Below are 19775 nucleotides of genomic sequence, written 5' to 3'. Positions count from 1 at the left end.
GAGCCTGGCTGGAGACCAGGCTGGACTGGCCACAGGAGAAATGGTGCTGCTGGACACCCATCAAGAGAGAAGAGGTTTCACTCAAGCACAGTTTCTTGTGGGTCTCTTTTGAAGGGCTGTTTATCGTGAGGCTTGAAAGGCCACATTGAACCATGCTGTCCTTGGTCTGCCTCTAACCGCAGCCCCTGACTGTTCCAGAAGCACCCCAGCCAAAAATGGGGCAGCAGAATGGGAAGGATTTCTGCTCCTACCTCTTTTCTATCCATCGCAAGAGTCGAATCCATTGTGCCAAACTTACTGTCTTCTCTCTCTTTGGGAGAGCCAGATGGCATGGGAGGAGGTAGGCACAGTGTCCTGGTGGGGGAGCCCAAGTGGGGGGGCTGGGAGTCACTGGGGTGGCTGGTTCAAAGGGGTGTCTGTGGGTGCTCCAGCAGCCAAAGAGCATCCTGTGGCGTTGGGGCCGTGCACCCAGCTCTAGCTGATCCCTGCAGTGGGTCCCCCATGCACCAGCTGTGCACAAGGTGGTGGAGGGGTTGAGGACCCCTCTTGGTTTCTGTGGTGGTGACTGCTGAGCACCTGCCATCCAGTTTGTCTTGGTTCTTGGGCTGCTTTGAGTGTTTCTGCATGATCCTGGAGGCTTCTGGCTTGGTGGGTGACTATTATTTCCCTTCCCACTCCCAAGGGGTTGTGCAGCACCATGGTAGTATCATCATAGTACCAGTGTACCAGGGCAGTGCTATGGTGGTACTTGATGGTACTGATGGTGCCATGATGGTATCAGAGCAATGGTACTGTGGTACCTGGTGGTGCTCTGCTGCATTGTGGTAGTGCCACAGTACTAGCATGATGTTACTGTGGTGGTACTGGTGGTGCCATGGCAGTACCATCCTTAACATTGATGTTGATCTGCAGAAAGGTCAACTTGTCTTTTCCTAGAAAAAAAAAAATCCAGCGTTTCCTCCTGAAGTCAAGTGGCTTTAGTGATGTGCAAGGCTTCCAGTTCAGACCCAGGAGGGAGCTCAGCGCTGCTGTCCCCGGCAGAGCAAATGCCGGTGCTGCTGGGCTGTGGAAGCTACATCCTTACACCGACTTCCTATGGAGCAAGGTGCTGTGCTACAGCTGGGCATAAGAGAATGCTTACATAGCTCCCCTCCAAAAGCATGGCTCTGCCTGGCCATGCTGGACAAGCGCTATGGACGCCATGTGTCCTGCTGCCAGAACGGGGCTTCCTTTAGGAGGCTCGTCCTTGGGATGTCAGAGCTCCGTTATGCAAACAGGACAGATGCCTCCAGGGAGTAATCTCCTAGTGCAGGGAAGAGCCTCCTGAGGGCTCATCACTGACAAAGTTGATTAAAGATGTTGATTTTATGATGAAGCTCTTGCCGTGTGTCCCAGCCTCCACTGCTGTTGCTCTGCTATTCCCTCAGGGACAGTCTATGGGCAGATGTTAAGGCTGTCTGTAGGTCAAGTTAATCTCAGCTCTGCACTCAGGAGGGACCTGAGCAAGAAAGGCTGGAGAGCTGCTGCTCTTCTCCCATTTGGGAGCTGGCAAGGGAACTCTGGAGTTGGAGAGGTGGGTTGGGGGGGCACACCTGGAGCCTCCCATCCAGCCCCTGCCCGGAGCAGGGCTGGCTCCAGAGCTGGAAGAGGTTGCTCAGGGCCTAATTCTGATTGGGACCCCACCACTTCTCTAACCCTGTCCTGAAGCTGCAGCGCTCTCGTGGACAGGAATGTTCTCCATAGGTCTGGCGGGAATTTCCCTCGTTGTGACTTGTGCCCATGTCTTCCCAGCCGTTTGCTGTGTGCTTCTGCATCCTGCTATGCACTGCAGGGTCTCCTAGCTCCACTGCAGAGTAGTGGGTCCCACCATCTTGCCAGTGAATAATGCTGCCTGGGGGCTTGCTATCACAAAGGAATTCTTGGTCCTAAGCCTTTGAAATTGCTCCAGTCTTGCTTTCCAAAATTTCTGTGGGGACACAGCAGGTAAAAAAAATTCTTTCCTGCTGAGAATCTCCAGGCACTGCAGGTGTAGGATCCCGATCAGAATAATGAGTATCAGAGAATGAGGAAAATGTTGTCTGTGTACGAAGAATGGGGTTAAAGTGGCACAGACACAGTCTGGCTGGTAATTGGACAGTTCCCCCAATGCTGTCAGATGGATTTGAGAGCGCTTCCCACAAGAGCTCAGCTGCCTGCATCTCTTATGGGTTGCTGTTCCAGTGGGATCTGCTTTGGCCCTGGAAACTCAGGATGGTTTGGGGGCAGGTTGCTGAAGCGAAGGCTCTCTTCTTGTGCCCTGAATTGAAAGAAGGGAGAGGAGCAAGGTCATTCGCTCGCTTCCTGCAACCTCCTCAGCTGCACTTAAAGAAGGGATGAGCTCAGTGGCTCACCACATCCCTGTTCTGGCATCCCATGAATGGCACAAGCAAGGAGCACAGCTAGGGTGCTCAGGGTTGGCCATCACGATGACTACTCAATCTCAAGAGGTTGCTTTGGACCTGAACTTCTTAAAAGCCAAGCCTCAGCTTCCCTGGAGGTCATACGGAGCTGAGGATATTCAATAAATCAAAAAACCCAACTGAAAGTGTTTAAACCAAGGAGCCCCCCAGTCAGCAGGAATTTAAATACCCACAAAAGAACCACTGTTTCCAGTGGGGCTTAATAACAAAGCATAGAAACACTGAGAATTAGAAAATGCTGGTAAAGATCCTCCATGTCAAGTGTTCAGACCAAGCTGCATTTAGCAATAAGCTCAGTGCCTTTTGCAGGAATTAATGGCCTTTCAAGAGCTTCAGATTTTTCATTGGCCAAGATGGAAAACTATTCGTTTAATGTCTGAGGGTGCATAGAGCTGCATCCTTGACTAGAAAGGATAGGTCAGCAGAATAAAAGATGGTAGTAGGGCGAGAAGGTCTTCCTGGGCAGCGAAGCCAGTTCTTTCTGTTACAGACACCATTTCCTGCAATCCCAAATAGATAAAAGATCTTGCTCCATTTTTCTCAAAATCTGAGTAAATTAATTTTTCTTGTCTTGGCAATGCTTAGCCTCGTGGAAATGACTTAGTGCTGTTTTCTGCAAGTGCTACGAATGTACGGCCAACCTCAGATAGCTGCCTGCCATGAAGAGCCAGTGCAACTTTATTTGTAGGAACGAATGAAAGAAAAGGCAAAGTGAGGCTGTAGGAAGGGGAAGGTAATTTTCATGTTAACTATATTTCTAAGTAAGCTCATACTCTCTGTACAAAGGCATGTCCAAATGTCTCGGCCAGCTCACTTGTGTGGGACATGGAGGATGAGGGACAACAACCATTGCCGCCTCATTGTATCCTTGGCTCCTGTGGACTGGTGATGACAGACTGGTTTTGGGACAGGGCTGTCACACCATGTTGGTGTTGGCCATTACTGTACTGTCATCTTTTGCCTCATCATCTTCTTAATTTCACCTTCTGTAAATTTTTGGTGAGGGGACTCACCAATGTCTTTGCTTCCTTGGTTTGGGAGTCCTATGGCTGTAGTCTTCCTTCCTGCTGGAATAATGTGAAGAGAAATGGCATGTGCAATGCTGGCAGCCTTGTTGCCCTCCCCCTGCTGTGAGTGTCGGCTTTCTGCATCCCAGCCGTCTGCTTAGCAGTTCTGAGAAAACACCCTTTGGGGCATCAGTTTTTAAGGCTTCTGCTGGTTTTGTCATTCACATTTTCATATTGATCGCTGAACACCAGCTCTGCTCTTGTGAGTGGTGTGAGGGGATGTTTCCCTCCATCTCTTAGCTACTTGTCAAAGCCATTGGAGAAGTGGGGCTTCTCAGCTCAGGACAAAATCCTGTGATTGCCCCAGATGAGATCTTGCTTCAGTGACAGGGGCAAGGAATGCCGTTTCCAACGTGCCAGCGCCTGGGAAACTAGAACAGGCTTTAAGCCAATCTGACCCAAGCAGAAAAGGTGCTTTGGGCCACTGGGAAACCGCAAGTAATTTGGAAAACAACAACAGGTAGGGGAGAAATGGGGAGCACATATCAAGGCAAAAGCTGAGCTGTGCATACACCTGCTGCTCTAGCTACCTTATGTATCTTCCAAGGTGGCACATCTGCCTCTTCAGAGATAAACACAGTAGGTAGTCATAGAATGATTTGGGTTGGAAGGGACCTCAAAGATCATCCAGTCCAACCCCTGCACCATGGGCAGGGCCACCTTCCACCAGAGCAGGTTGCCCAAAGCCCCGTCCCACCTGGCCCTGACCCCTGCCAGGGATAGGGCACCCACAGATGCTCTGGGCAGCCTGTGCCCATGTCACCACCCTTGCAGTACAGAATTCCTTCCTAACATATGATCTAAATCTCCCCTCTTTTAGTTTAAAACCATTTCCCTTGTGTCCTATTGCTACACACCCTACCAAAAAGTCTTATGGATACCATTGACGAGGCACTGAGGTGAGAAGGAGACCTGTATTAAATGTTTGAGTTATGGCACTGTTAGAGCACAGTGGGTGTGGGCAGGGTATCTGCTGAACCACAGCTCAGTGGCTTTCCAGGGTGAAGTCCTGACACAGCCCAGGGCCATGCACTGGGGACAGGCGCTTTGTTCCCAAGTGCATTTGTCAAGTACCAAAGTCTCACGCCTTTCTAGGGAGCGTTTCTTTGCATTAGAGTTTCTGTCACAAGAAAAGAGGTATTGGAGAACAATTGTCCCTGCTCCAGCTGTCAAAATACCAAACCTGGAAAGAGCTAAATTTTATCATTCTCCAGGGTTGGGGTGGTGGTTGGTTTTTTTTCATGCTTACAAAATAAAATTAGCTGATATGTGGCATCCAAAAAGAGTCCAGATGCTCCACAAAGACCTTGGGGTTATCTGGGCCTAAGCCTGCAGTGCTGGGAGCTGCAGGCTGACTTTTGCTCAGACCTAGGTCACAAAAAGCCTCCAAAATTTCTATAGGAAACCAAAAACCAAAGCTCAAATGATTTGCAACACAAAAAGCAGAGGTTGCAAAGTCTTTCTGTGTTTGCACTGAAGATGTTAACACATTTACTTCCCACTTCTTCTATGTTTTGCTTTTTTTCTAGTAGAAATGCTTTTTCTTGAGCCTGTTTCTCTGCAGGTTCAGTGACTTGCTCAGCAGCACCCAGAAAAATCTGCAATGGGGAAAAAAGGTAGCTTGGCTGTCTTGGCTCCTGATCAGGCACCTGAGTTTTACAACCAGACTAGGTTTTATGTCTATAGCCTGGCTTTCACACATTTCCAAGCTGTGCAATGAAACGGAGATGCCGTTAGTGTCCCCTGACTGTGGTGAGGATGGAGCATGGTCCTGTTTTACCAGAGTGGGGCTAGGCCAAATCTTTCTGAAAGCTGGTAAGAGACAAGGGAGAAGCTTGTACATCAGTGTTAAACAGTACTTGGAAGAGCAGGCTTTGTATGTGATTTTCGTCCTTTGAAAGGCAGGTACCTTTCTCACAAGGTGTGTAGGTGGGAAAGAGCCTACAAGGGATACAAGGGTGCCCAGGGGTCACAGAATGACCCAAGGGCAGGGAGGTGATGGTGATGTTGTCATTGAGGAGCATGCTTTGCACAACCCTGTGCAGCAGGTGATCTGGTAGCCAAGATGGATCATATCCCAGCGATCATCAGCTGCTGTTTCTGGCTGCACACATCCTGGGTTTGCAGAGTGGTTTGTGTTTAACGTGGAGAGAAGTTAGGTCACAGCTGGGGAAAGCCTGTCTGGGGCCACACATACCTTGTCGTGCTCCTGCTGTTGGCAGGTAGCGGCCAGCTGGAATGAGTGTGGGATACAGGTCTCCATACCACACTGGAGAGCTGGGTGAGGAGCAAATCAAGGACTGATGATACCAGTAGCTGTTCAGCCAGAGGAGCACCTGCACCCTGAGGAGGGCCCTTCCCCGGCGAGAGTCCCCACTGGGGCCTCACCTGGCGGGACCGCTTGCTGTGGGTCTCTGTGCTGGGCTCTGCGGTGCAGGGACAGGCTGGCCCTAGGGAGAAGGAAAGGCCTTCTCCAAACCCTCTGTCCCTCCCGACTGACTGCCCTGTTTTATCTCTGATTGTGAAAGGTGAAGAAACATGTGCACGGTACATCAGGAGCAGTTCTGAGCTGCCTTTCCAGCAGCCGTGTTGGTATTTTGGTGTCATTTTCTCTTGTCTGCTTGCAAAACCTCTTGTATTTTGGATTTGCTGTTAAAGGGGAGAAGTTGTGCTGCACTGAACGCTGGACTTGGCTGCAGCCTGGGTTTGGAGAGCTGATGCTCTGCCTCTGCCTTGAGAGTTTATTTTCCACTCACATTCCTCCTTGTCTCAGTTTTGCAGGTACATTAATTTCTCCCTGCCTGGGGAGGCTGGAGAAGCTGAGCTCATCAAAGGACAGCCAAGCCAGGGTGATCAGGGCTACTGAGCTGATTTTTCTTCTCCTGGAATAGCTGGGCTTGTTTTCCTGGGATTGATGATGGTGCTTTCATGAAATGGTTTAAAGATAGAGAGGATCTGGATTTGTGAGACTCCAATTTTAGCTGTGTATCTCATTTTAAACACACTGTGAGGAACACATGAAGAGCTGGCAGTGGTCAGAGGGTGTGCAGGAGAGAATGCCCGGGGAAAGTGTGAGAAAGAGCAAATATACAGTGAATGCTCCCCTGAATATTCTCTTAGTATCTTGCAATTTGTGGCTCCAGCACGCTCCATGCTGGAGGCAGTATCTTTGAAGTTAATAGCCTCAGATGGATTTTTTCTTCCGTGAATTTGTTACATGGACTAATAAAAATCAGATAAATGAGGAAATCGTATAAATAAGGGCAAGTAGTAGGCTGGAAGAGGGATGGGCAGTGGGAGAGAATGCTGAATCATGGAAACGGGAGTTGGCAATGCACGGGGTGAGGGGTTGGTGGGGAAGTGCCATGAAGCCAACGGAAGAACAGAGATGTTTGTGTCTGAAACCAGGAACCTGGTGCAAAATGAAGGAAGCAGAACAAGTGCTGCGGGACACAGACTGCCTGTCAAAGGATTGGCAGAATGACCAAGACCACATCCCAGGCATGTCTCTTACTCGTCCCCTATCTTTAAGACCAATATCCCCCGTCCCCCCACTGGGATGATGCTCGCCCAGCGTGAGGCTGCTCGCTGTGCCAGCAGCGGCGGGGGTGGGCTTTGCTCTCGCTCACTGACCGAGCAGGAGGTGAGGCTATTTTTGTCCTGCTTTTGACACGCATGGAGGGCACTGCAGAAGAGCAGCCTATGGGAAATAACTTTGTTCTGTGAGGGAGCCGATTCCCTTGAAACTGAATGGAAGAGGAGAAAGCGGATTTACAGTGACAGGTTTCATTTCTAAGTGGTGAGGACGGAGAATTTAAGGAAACTAATTACCAAAGTCAGCTGGAACGAACAGCTAAAGGGCTTTGACATGATGGAGGCTTGGTGACAATGATTTCCAATGAAGAAGTGGTGGATTTAATATATCCAAGACAGCACAGGAGCTGGTGTCATTTCACCGAGGAAATATGTCTGCAAGGGAGGGTGCTCCAAACCCAGCAACCGGACCCGTATCTGCTGCAGGCGAGGAAGGCAGTGCAGGGACAGCCTGACATTGTATGTTTTATACATCTTGAAATTGTGTATGTTTCAAAATCAGTCATGAGACTGCCTGTTTCCAAAGGCCACCTGAGACCTCCTGCTCACAGGGCCACCTGGTAAATTCCTTCTCCCCGTCTGGTGCTCTGCAGGGATTTTCAAACAAGGCTGGGCTCAGACCCTGGCACATTCCCCAGGGCTGGTGTGGGGGAAGCCCTCTCCGCTGGCCCATGCCAGGCTGTGCCATGAGGCACCGGCAGCCCAAGCCGCATTGCAGAGCAGCTGCTGCCGGCAGCGTCTGTCGTCCTCGCCACGGTTTGATTTACTGTCCCCCAAATGGCTTCCTGCAAGTTTTCTGCAGGACTTTAAAGACTGTGATGAGTGCTCCAGGGGGATTTTGGCTGCATGACCCATTTAGTACCCTGGCTGGACACCTCTCCCTGCAAAAGCTGCTGCAGCTCTCCATTGCTTTTTGAAGTTTTCAGGTGAAAAAGCAGCAGCTATCTTGCAGCTGCCCTGCTGAGGCTTTTCTTTCGTTGTTTGTTCTCAATGCTCGAAGAATCTGTATTTTGGGCTCTACCTGCCAAAGCAGGCGACAGATGATGACGATGTCCCTGTCATGGGAGGCTTCAAAGCTGTGTGCCTGCTGCACACAGGAGCCGCGATCTGCTCTCCTCCCTCAGCATCCCTGCTGCTTTTCTCCTGCCTTGCTCTGGTTTTAGAAAATTTCCCCCCCAGCCAAAGAACATGTCACTTGGCTTAATTTTTTAGTGACTGAGAATGCTCCTGATCTGGGGGATGTGACTGCCCGGAGACCTTCCCTGCTGCCCTGTGGTGTCAGCTCTGCCTTGGCTCCTGCCGACTCCATCTCCCTGACTGAAGGATGCTTTTGGATTTCAACTCCTGACAGCACTTCTGCGTTGTCTTTATTAAGATGAGTTGCTGTGGGGGTGGGGGCTGTGTGCTTTGTGCCTCTTCTCCCTAACAATCTCCTCCAGCTCCCTTTGGAAAGCATTGTCTGTGGGGGCCACAAGCGTGTCCTGCAGTGAGGCTGCACTGAGCGCGGGAACCTTAAGGAACAGTGGAGCGGTTAATAAATTAAAAGCTATTTCATTATAGGAAATGAATGTTTAATGAGCGTGGGATGACGTCTAGACAGTCCTTCAGTTCCAGGCTCTACGAGGTCTTGGAGGAGGGTTCAGCTGATGCAGCCAGCGCTGGCTCAGCACTGGAGGGGAGGTTTGGCAAAGCTTTCCTGGACAGTGAGGTCCCTGCGCGGGACAGACATCCTGGCACAGCAAAAAGATCTCCTGCCTCCATGTCTTGCTGCAGATGCCCCTTGTGCCTCTCTGGGCAAAGCCCCAAGGAGCTGCGGCCGCAGTAGGACGTGTTGGCAGGGGAGAGGCTTGGCTGCATGCCTGGCCCCAGCCTGGGGCACACAGCCACATTCTTCTGCTCCATGGCACCTTGCCCCAGGGTCCTGCAACACCCAGGGAACTGGAAAGGACATCCCAGCCTTTGCCACGTCATGGGCTCTGGAGTGGTGGCTGAACTGGGGACAGCCTGGTAGCATGGGGAAGAGTGCTTGTGAGTATTTGCATCCTGCCCTGATGAAGATGTTGTTTTACAGCTACAGAAAAGGGGTTTCAAATGCAGAAATTTGAATGTAGGTCCCCAAAAGATCCCCGCTGCCCTGCTGGAAGTGCCAAGTGTCCCCTGAAGAAACCCGGTACTGACAATGTCAAAGTCCTGGCTGCCTGGTGGGGAGAGGCAGGAGCCCATCAGCTCCTCCACAAAAGCTGCCCAGCTCCTGTCCCAAGCACAGAGGCTGCTGGCTGAGTTTGCCCATCCTGTCTCTGTGCAAGCGACCACAGAAAAGAAACTTGAGGCCTCTTGGCAGCGGCAAGGAGATGGAAATAATGCATTTTGAGTTTGTCCCAGGGGCTGCCTGCTTGGCTCTGGGGATGGTGGCAGTGAACCAGCCCATAGCATGGGGGATGCTGGTAGCCCCCCCGCTCCCCCCGCTGCCCTGTGCACCCATGCTGCTCTGTCCCCTCATCAGCACCTGCAGTGTCCCCTGCATGGGTGCCCAGCCCAAGGAAGTGCTTTGCTGTTTCTGGAGCTGTCAACAGGGAAAATATTCTCTGGGACATCTCACCGTCTCTGTAAAGCTGCAGGGATGGGACCAGTGCTACAGGATCTGGCGCTGGGTCTCTGGGCCCAGAGCACTGCAGCAGGCAGGGTGCATGGCTCCCAGGGGAACCCCTTGGCTCCCCCAGGCTGCTGGGTCTGGGGAGCTCCTTGGTTCCTGGGCCTGCCCTGACCACCCTTGGGAGCAGCCCTGAGTCACTGGAGAGTGGGAGACAGCACCCAGGTGCCTGGGGTGCTGTGGCACAATGTCCCCAGGGATCTGTGGTAGTAACTGCACCTTTGTGCCTAGGGAGAAATAAAAAAGATAGAAGAAAATACATTTTTGCTTTCCCGCCGGTGGAAAGTGGTACAATCTCTTTCTGTGAGGCATTTCACTCCAGCTCTCTCAAACCCTGGGATCTCTGCAGGGTGGACACCTACAAACCACTCTGCCCAAAGGCCTGTCAACTCGTGGCACCTAATATCCTCTCCTGGTGTCCTAGAGAGCTCGTGGGACTTGGGGGGACCGTGTGAGGCTGGGGGGCAGGGGTGGGTGTTATCTTCTGAGAGGTTTTTTTTAGCTCCTTCAGTTGTGTTTTCCCTTCCTGCTTTGCCAAGGCATCTCCGTACAGGTGTGAGAGGTTGGGAGAGCCATGGCACGGGCATGGCAGCTGCGCCAGGGGGTTCAGTGGGGTGGACTTTGTGGCACTGGTCTCCTGCCGTATTTGTCCAATGGGTGTGATGAGAAGCCAGAATATAGTTTTGTGCAGTGAGTTTTAGCGAGCCTCAGACCTCCTGGAGCTGAGCAGCATGCGAGCGCCCTGAGCTGCCTGTCTGACTTTTTGCTACCAAAAACCCTTTCGCAGCATTTCTTCGGTAGCCAAGGGACGTTTCCCTCATAGCCTTGGCTTGCAGACTGCAGAAGCAGAGCTGTGCACTGGGAAGGCCATGGCTGTTAAACAGCACCAGCAAAGACTTGTCAGGTACTGGGAGCAGGTCCTGCAAGACCTGCCTGGCTGCTGGGAAACATCTGGCTAGGTCTTCCCGAGATGGGTGGCTTGCTGCTGCCATATGGCAGCTGTGAAGCAATAGCTCGGCTACGAGCTTTGCTAATGCACAAAAATACTTTCTGGGAGCCTGCTTCGGCAGCAAGCTTGCGGCGAGCTGCTCTGAGCAGGAAGCAGTAACCACAAAGCTATATATACAGCTCCCGGCAGAGCTGCTGCTGCTTTTGATGTGACAAAATGAAGGTGGTGTTTTGCAAAGAAATCCAGCGTGTCGCCGTCTTCCGGAGCCGAGGCTGACACAGAGAGGGCAGAGCCCAGGGCCTGGCTCCTGGGCAGTCTTGTGGGTCAGACTGGGGGAGCTGGTGTGGGGAAGCGGGCAAGGAGCTCTTGTCACCTCTGAAAGCCATGCTGTACTGGAGGCTGACAGGTCCCTGAGCCATGGGGAGCAGTGCACGTGTCTGGGGTGTCACAGTTCGTGCTCTGCCTGCCTGGCTCTTGCTGGCTCTGCTAGGGTTTAACTAGAGCTAGTTTAAATGGTACCATGGCAAAACGCAAGCGGCTGAGGGTGACATGAGGGTCTGGGCTTTTTCCCCAGGTGCAAGTTGAAAGCATCTTTAAAGATATGGAGATGGTAGCTGTCACCCACAGGTGATATAGCCTGGCCCTGAAGGCCACTTGTCCCCCAGAGGACATGCAGCCCCTCTCCTCCTCCTCCTCAACTCAGCCTCCGCATCCCACCCTGCCCCATGGCTGCCTGCACCCCGACCCTGCCAGCCACCCCATGCAGCCAGGCTGGGCTCGCTGTGGGGCCAGGGCGGGCGTGCAGCTGCGGTCCCTCTCCCCTTGCCCCCAGCAGGTGAAGCCCTGCCTTGCCTCTCCTGTGCTCTTTTGCAGAGCGGGGCTGACTATGGCTTCCTTGTGAGCCAGAACACGAAGCTCCTGAGTGCGCTGGAGGACCTGCGGCAGCGCTGCTCCAGCCTGGCCGAGGAGAACAGCTTGCTGGTGAGCAAAGCACATGGCCCCATCCTGCACCCTGGGCCGGGTGCTGGGCTGCCTGCTGGCACGGGATTCTCCATGGGGAGGGAGTCGCAGTCAGGGCAAGCTGCTGTCTGCTGCCAACTCCAAGAGGTGCCAGTACATGGGATCAGCTGGACAGGGCCAGAGGGGAAAGGGGGCCTGGGCACTTTGGGTCCACTGAGTGCTTTCACACTGCACCCATTGCTGGCTCAAGCAGGACCCCTTCCTCACGATGAGGAGCACAGCCAGCCCTCTCTGCCATCTTTGGTGCTACTCACCTGCTGGAAACCACCAGAGGCTTCAATGCAGCAAGAGCAGGCGGAGAGCAAGGCAGCAGCGAGCTGACAGCAAGGGAGAGGGAAGTCACTCTTGTTTCCTCTTTAAGTGGAAAAGCAGAAACACTGATTCACTCGGCCTCAGCTTTGGGTGACAGTGCAGCACTGCCCCCTGCTCCTGTGGGAGCTCAGCACCTCCTCAGCTGCAACCCTGGCACCCAACGCCAAGCCAGGCTACCACAGCCTGGGCCACCCATTCTGCCCCGCTCCCCCATCCCTGGCGCCCCAGGCCCACGGTGCGCAGCCAGGACCCTTGGGAAATGGGAAGAGGGAATGTTCCCCTCCTGCATCCTCCCTGGAGAGCAGCAGCCCCTTGCACAGCCTCGCAGTGTGGGGATGCAGCCACCCCACGCCACTGAAAATTTGATTGCTCAGCATTTCAGATCTATATCACCAAAATCAAAATGCATATTTAGATAATTTTCTTACACTAAAAGCATCATTCCAGTATGACCTGCACGCTGTGGGGTTAGTCCTTATCAGTCATCTGGATTTTAGCAAAGCACTATCGTGTAAGCTCTCATGAAATCTTACTCTCAAAAATCAGCCCCAGTCTCCTGGCTGAAGAAAAGCAGTGAAAGCAGCAAGCGCCCATGGTAAGATCTCACAGGGGTGGGGAGGAGAATAATTGGAAGGACCAGCCGACCTGACATTTTTGCTGATGTAAAAAGACAGCACAACACATCTGCATACAACCTTGAGAGAATGAGCCGTTGGCAAGCAGCGGCTTATTGAAATGGACAGATAACAAATAAAAGGGGATTAAGAGTGAATAGGATCAATAGGAAGTAAAAGGAAATTTGCTTTGCAAACATCATAAAGTCTTTTGCCACTTTCTTCCATCCCCCCCAACTCATGATTTGGTGTCATGAGAGAAAGGACAGTGGCTAAGCTTGCAGCAGTGGTGCAGCACACATCTGCAGCAATGTGTTGCTCCTGTAACCCCAGGGAAATAAACTGGGAAGGCTTTGGAAGGGAAAGCCCAAAGGGTGGGCAGCCAGTCTAGATTGATGTTGGAGACATGTTGAGTCCCAGCTGGCAAAGGCAGAGCCTGCAGCGAGAGTGGGGTGGATGGAAAGGGACTACACGGTGGCCTGGGGTGGGGTGAAGGGCATCTTACGGGGACCAAGAGGTCACATTAACAAAAATACCAGGAATACAGGATTTGGTGACTGGAGCGGCAATGAGCAGAAGTCAGTGTTGAATGGTTGGTATAGTTACAGGAGAAGAGGCCAAGCTGTGGCTGGGAAAAGCCCTGTGGGCGCAGAGCAGTTCAGGCAGGGCTGGGGGCCCTGGCTTCCCCAAACAGCCCCAGCACCCCGCTTCGAGCTGAGCAGGGGCTTCACCTCAAACCTCTCCTTTTGTTATGTAGCGCAGGAGCTGCTTCCCCCAGACGGAGGAGAAGGTGAAGCACCTGAAGAGGAAGAATGCGGAGCTGGCGGTGATTGCCAAGCGCCTGGAGGAGAGAGCCCGGAAACTCCAGGAGGCAAACCTCAAAGTTGTGAGTGTGGGGGCCAGCCGCTGCTGGGAAGCGGAGTTTGGAGAGCACCTCATCACTGGGACTTCTCACTTGCTACTTGTATTGAGCTAGAAAGGCCTTTTCTTTCCCCTTTTCTTAAACCTATGGCAAACATGCTTTGCACATCAGCAGCAGGGCAAGATTCATGAAACCTGGCCATCACCAGGTTGTTTTGCTCCTGCTTGGGAGCTGGCTTTAAGCAGTTTCCTCCTGCTTGGTTTCTTGCTGTAAATATGCTGACCTACCATAAGGTGTTAGTTTAAGGTAATTAGCTCAGCTTTCCCTGAGCAAGTAATGAAAATAATTCATCTGACTTCACCAAAAAGAAACAGGAAGTATTTGAATAAGAAAAGGAGTGCGGTAAAGCAAAACAGGAAGGGGTGAGAGACTCTGCTCTGCCCCATCCACACCTCGCTGGAGTTGCTGTGCAAGCTGCATGTTATTTGCGTTCTCCGACCCAACAGCAACTTGTAGCAAACCCTGTAGTATCTGATCCGGTGCAGGGGTGGTGGCAGATGGCTGTAGGATGTGGAGTCTTGCACACAAGCACTTGCATGAGCTTCCTAAAGGTGGATTGCAGCGGAGTAAGGCAAAACCTTTCTTCCATTGGAAGAAAACCAGGGATTGTGATGGGGAATTCAAGCCCTTTAGGATAGAAAGGAGGAAGTGAAAGCTTTGCTGAAGAGAAGGTAGGGGGTTTTCCTGGCACTGCCTGCCCTCTGTGTCCCCAGGCATGCTGCCTATCTGTCGTGGGGTTTTGGTACTTGCAGGGCAACAGTTGCTGCCAGATGGACTTGTCAGATACTGTGTTAAGAGAAATCATTTTATATACATCCAACAGCTATGCAGACCCTCCAGCAACTATACAAATGCTGGTTTATTTTTTTCTCCGAGCGAAACTTTGGGGTGGTGACAGTTTTAGACCTGTGCGAGCCCTGGGAGAACTGACTTGCTGGGCTCCTGTTCTGGCCCAGGTCTCCCCACAGCAGAAAGTGCTTGGGCGGCTGAGGTTCATGGAGGGTGGGCTGGAGACAGGACCAGGCAGCTGCCTGCCCACAGAAGGGGCCTTGAGGACCTGGGGTTAATCTGGCAGCAGTTGCCTTCAGTGCCTGGTATGCAGGTCCCCTGGAGCCAGGGCTCAGCACGGGGCTTCTGCACATGGGTGAGATGCTTGGGAAGACCTGGGGAGAAAGAGTTTGCACAGAGGATGCTATGTTCACGATCAGGTAGAGAGAGCCCACCCCCCCAATTGTCAGGCTTTCTGCAGATGAAAATAGCTAGACAGGGAGAGGCAGGGTTTGATAAACCCAGGGACTGGATGTGGCCTCACTGCCCTGAGGGTTGGGATGAGCCAGGGGCCATGAGCTGCCCTTTCATCCAGCTCTTCTGTGCTGGTGCCCAGGGGGAGAGCCAGCCTCAGGGGCAGGGTGCGTGCTGAGAGCAGGCATCCCGGAGAGACTGCAGCCAGGCAGCCTCAGCTCCTGCCTGGGGCCTCTGCCCAGCCAGCTGCCTGTCCCTGTCTGCCCTGCTCCCCTTGAAGCATACTGCCATCCCCACCCTTGCTCTTCCCTCCCTTGCAGGGAGCACGTGAATCTGAACTGCTTCTCCTGCTGAACATCTCCCAGTCCTCCACTGGCTGCGCTGGCCCTTGCTGGGCTCTCTCTTGCCTCTCAGTTTGCCTGTATCAGTCACCCATCTGTGCTGAAGCCCTCTCTCCCGTGGCATAGAAACTCACGGAAGCTCCATTTCTCTTTCCAGTTTGGCCGCCTCCGTCCTTGCTCCCATGCTTATATTTCCTGCCAGCCTCCCCTCCTCTTCTCTGCTGCCTTCTCCTGTCTTTCCGCCTGCACCCTGTTTTTCTCTCCTCGATCCCCACTGCTGCATGGCTTACAGCTCCCTGTGCTGACTCTGCCCATTGGCCTCATCCTCTGAGCACCTTCTGCTTCCCACCTCGTCTCCAAACCACTTCTCCACCCAGCCCTTCCTCTTTCCTCTCACTTTTCCATAGGTCCGTCCTGCCTCTCTGTCTGCTTGTCTGTCGTTTGGGGCTAGGCTGGCATTTCTTGACAGTGCTCCCTGTTGGGGTGATGGGGTGGTGGTTAACGAGCACTAACGCATGTGGTGTTCTCCCTTACTGCTCTCTCTGGTGTAGGTAACTGCTCCGGTGCCTCTGAAGGGCTCCAGCCTGGAGCTGTGCAAAAAAGCATTTGCTCGCCAGCGTGCCAAGGACCTGACAGAGCAAGCCAGTGCTCTCCTGGCGAAAGACAAGCAGATTGAAGCTCTGCAGCAGGAGTGCAGGGAGCTGCAGGCTAAACTCTTCGCAGGGAAGGTGAGACACTTTCTGGGACATCGCTCAGGGGATGGGGAAAAGTGGTGCAAAACCAGTGATGGGAACCAGACCCCAGGAAGCAGTGTGAGGGCAGTTAGTCCCAAGCACAAACTGAGAGTAGGGGGCATTTGATGTGCTGGTTGGACTGGGAACACTGGGTGAGTGTGTGGTAGAGATGGTGTCTAGACCCCTCCAGAACAGTCTGCTGGGGGACACGCCAGTCATGGGTTAGAGCTGCTATTTTCAGCAGCAACTAAAACTCTCCCCCTGGGAAATCCCAAGAAGCCACAGATACAGGATGACTTTTCACAGTGCCGAGCTTCAAGCAAGATGTAGAAGCAGGACCTCCTTTTAAAGCATTTTTTGAAAAGTAAACCAGCTGAGCACATTCCCAAGTGCTCACAGCCGCCACAAAACTGGTGATAACTAGGTGCATCCTTGTATAACTGCGACTAAGGGTCCAAATCATTAGACAGGGTGGGTGTTCATGAAACCATCTACAATGCTGATGCCTGCATCTGGGCTGGTAACCTGTGTTCCCCTCAGCACCAGCACAAGGCTTGCTGATATAAATGGTGGGGTAAAAGGGATAATTCAGCTCATCCTGAGACAGATGTCTAAAACTGGTCAGACACGTTGGTCCCTCAAAGCACTTCTCTGAAATGACTCTGAAAGTGAGCTTCTACAGACCCCTTAAGCTAGGTGAAATGTTTCCCACTCAAGGTGATTAAAGCAACCTGTTCTGGGTTCTATCAGTTATGTCTTTTGTTCACAAGCTGGACGTTTTCAGTTTAGGTCAGTTAATAAACTGTCATGAGAAGCACAGTAACATTAGGGCTTGCACAGGTTTCCCCGTTTTGCTAATACAGATGTGGTCAAGTGCAACCCTGCGTTCCTGTACCCAACTGAGCTGAATGAATACCTACATTTCTACCTGTCCTACTTACGTGGTATTTCTGTGATAAATACTTCCTTGCTGAAAGCAGCTTTATTTTCATCCCTGAGCTCCCCATATGTTCATTTTAACTGCAGGTTTGAAGGTAGATTCTCAGTCTTTCCCTAAAGTAGATATAGTGAGGACAAGAACGATTGGCTGATGTTTGCTGTTTGCACAGAGGTACCCCACTGATCCCTTCTGGCATTAAACCACAGGAGAAAGTTACCTAGGTCTGACCGTGCTCTATGGTGTCAACAAGAAGAAATTTCTTCCTGTCTCCTTCATATCTCCCCGTAAACCCCCACAGAAGGGGGAACTGACACTTTCCAAAGCATTCTGATTTTCACAGCAGAGTGTGTTGGGCAACCTGGATCTGCCAGGGACAGGAGAGTGACAAATTGTAGAGGAATGTGACAAAAGCGGGTAAGCAAGATTCATTACTGGCCAAGGAAATACACATGCCTGCAGTCCTCAGAGTTGAAGAATTCAGCCGCTGCCTTTCTAGGGCATGGGTGACAACCCTGGCTCAGACGATGAGATAGTCTGTTTTCGTAACTGCCAAGGCACCAGTAACTGGGGGCATCTATACACAAGCAGGGAATCTGCAGAGAAGAGAGCAAGACAGGAGATCATTCTGTCTGATCTTGTTCTTCCCATTCCTCTTCCAAGCAAGCTACTCATTAAATTTTAATTTCCAGCTCGTTAAAATTCAAAATTCACCTAATCTTTCTGCAGCATGCAAAATGCATTATGCCAATGAAGGGGTTTATATGCAGAGATATTATGTGCAGGCTCAGTTTGTAACCAAATCAATTTTAATCTAGGGTATTTAAATCAGCACAATTTTTTTCAGTAGCTACGAAACAGATCTAACTCAGTTCCTTTCCAGTGGCAGAATGGACACCCTGCATGCCAGGCTGCAGAAATATTGGCTTTGTTTTGCAAAGTCAAGGCTCTTAGGATAGGATAAAATTATTTCCTGAAATTATGCTCCAGTGATGGTCTTCCAACCAAACCCCATTTCCAGCTAAAACCAGGCTGCGATTTCTTGCAGCATGGATTCTTGGAAGAGGGGGATTTCTAGGAACAGCAAGGCAGCTGCAGGGGACATGTACAATAGAAACTGTGAGTGGAGGACTGAGCTTTTTTTCTACTCCCTTGTTCCCCCTCAGGCTTTGGACGCTGTCTGTTGGGAATAGCTGGCTTTTTTTGGTGGGGGAAGGGAGATTTTATGAAGAGCCACAGCCAATTTTGTTTAAAGAACTACTGTCCTGATAGCCTGAACATGGGTCTGGCACAGAGGAGGCCCAGCTGCTCACTTCTTGAATCCATAATCAGTTCCCATTAATGCTGCCTCAGTTTCCCCCTTGTAGCATGAGAGTTACCATGGTTTTCTACACAAATTGTATTTATAAAGCACATGCTATTTTTAGGGTGAATAATTAGTGAACGGGGAAGGAGATTAAATTTGTCCTGGATACTAATTATGTGTTGAATTCACTGGCTTAGGAGCTTTCCAGGGGAATGAGCAATGTCTCCTCCAGCAGCATATTTGTAAAGACAGGTTTTCATAACTGGCTTTTGTAAGTATGTACGGACATGCAGGTACGTGTTTCTTCAGCTTCCTGAAATCTGAAAACCTTTGAAGAATTAAACAAGCTGGTGACATACTCCCACCGTTTTTGTGAGAGTAAGATTGCACTCATTTCCTCCAAAAGCTGCTTGTTTGGGGTCCAGAGCGGATGGGAGTGACCCCTTGTGCTAAAGATAGGTACCTATCCACATATACTGTCTCTGAAGAGGTTAGAAATCAAGAGTGTTTGAAAAGCAAACATTATCCTGAGCAAGAACTGAACAAATCCCAGATGTTCTTCATTCTTTCCAGTATTTAAAGCCCTAACCACCATTAGGGCTGCACAGAATGCCAGCACCCACATCAGGGAGGAAACTCAGCTCAGGCTCCCGTTTGGCTGAGGAATGAAATTACATTATCCTGACACGCACTCTGCTGGCAAGCACTGAGAAAGCGCACACTTAGACAAGCCTTTTGCCATGTGCCGGGGGTAGCTGCAGAAGCACTACAGACTAGTTTTTATCTGCGGGAAGAATAACGTAGTTGCATGGGGGATGCAAAGTGGCTGCTTTGGAGGCTTTGGAAACAGAAGCCTTTGTGTGCCACATTACCTGGTTTTTTGCCAGTGTCTCCCCAGTAAGGCTTTTGGAATTTGCATGTTAAATCACTAGCCTGACCTCTTCCACCTTTTAGAGCTTGTCAGTGACACGATGCTGTGTTTGCATTTCCTGCAGGATGACCCTCGCTGCCTGAACGTCATCGAGTTTGATCGCCTGTTGCGGGAATCCCAGAGAGAGGTGTTACGGCTGCAGAGACAGATCGCACTGAAGAATTTCAAGGAGTGTCTACGTTCCCCTAAAATCAGTCTGGGTGGCGCTTTGCCAAGTGCTGCAGCACGCTTGGGAACGCCCGCACCAACGCTAAATACCTGCATCAAAGGTTCACCTCTACCGAATGAGGCCCGCTCGGGAGAGCCAGCACTAGCAGGGGAGACATGCAAGGAGGTGAGACAAGTGGGTCAGCCATCTACAAGTTTTGCTATTCAATTACTCAGTTCATTACTGTTCTTAAGAAACTTCTTGGAGTACATGAGCGCTGCAGTTCACCTGCGCTGCTGTGCTGGTTTCTGAAATGAGTGCCTGGCACACCAGGTCTGGCAGGGCCCGTGGGGCAGGGCTGCTCCTGGGGACACCGAGCCCTGCCTTCCCGCCCAGCAGCCAGGCATCGCCGCTTTTTGCCCCCACTTGCTGCCAACACACGTTTTCAGCGTCTGCAGAGGCACGGGTGCTGGGTGCCAGTGGGTGGGTGCTGGGCGCCAGTGGCGGGAGGCCTGCTGCCCGGGACCCCCAGCTCCAGAGCCCGGCCCC

At 51.7% G+C, this 19775-nt stretch overlaps 1 protein-coding gene and 1 long non-coding RNA gene across 7 annotated transcripts in view; one reads left to right on the top strand and one right to left on the bottom strand.

Annotated features, from left to right (window-relative positions):
- The window catches only part of TSPOAP1 (TSPO associated protein 1), a 70584-nt gene that overhangs the window by 1399 nt on the left and 49410 nt on the right, over positions 1-19775 (top strand). For all 6 annotated transcript variants that reach the window (XR_008819436.1, XM_056324614.1, XM_056324632.1 and 3 more), the window contains exons 2-5: positions 11593-11700; positions 13423-13551; positions 15722-15898; positions 19143-19412. Coding sequence is in view for 5 of the 6 variants with exons in the window: in XM_056324614.1 (XP_056180589.1) it covers positions 11593-11700; positions 13423-13551; positions 15722-15898; positions 19143-19412 (684 nt within the window). In the remaining variant the exon portion in view is untranslated. The remainder of the gene's footprint in view (positions 1-11592; positions 11701-13422; positions 13552-15721; positions 15899-19142; positions 19413-19775) is intronic.
- Positions 8495-12832, bottom strand: LOC130142538 (uncharacterized). Its single transcript, XR_008819438.1, has 2 exons — positions 11994-12832; positions 8495-9997 (listed from the first exon to the last, which is right to left on the bottom strand). It is a non-coding gene; the product is annotated as an uncharacterized LOC130142538 (long non-coding RNA).

The sequence above is a fragment of the Falco biarmicus genome, chromosome 1 (assembly GCF_023638135.1).
Source record: "Falco biarmicus isolate bFalBia1 chromosome 1, bFalBia1.pri, whole genome shotgun sequence".
In the NCBI taxonomy this organism is placed as follows: Eukaryota; Metazoa; Chordata; class Aves; order Falconiformes; family Falconidae; genus Falco; species Falco biarmicus.
The sequence above is the reverse complement of the archived record's forward strand: the minus strand, read 5'-3'. Positions and strand labels throughout refer to the sequence as shown.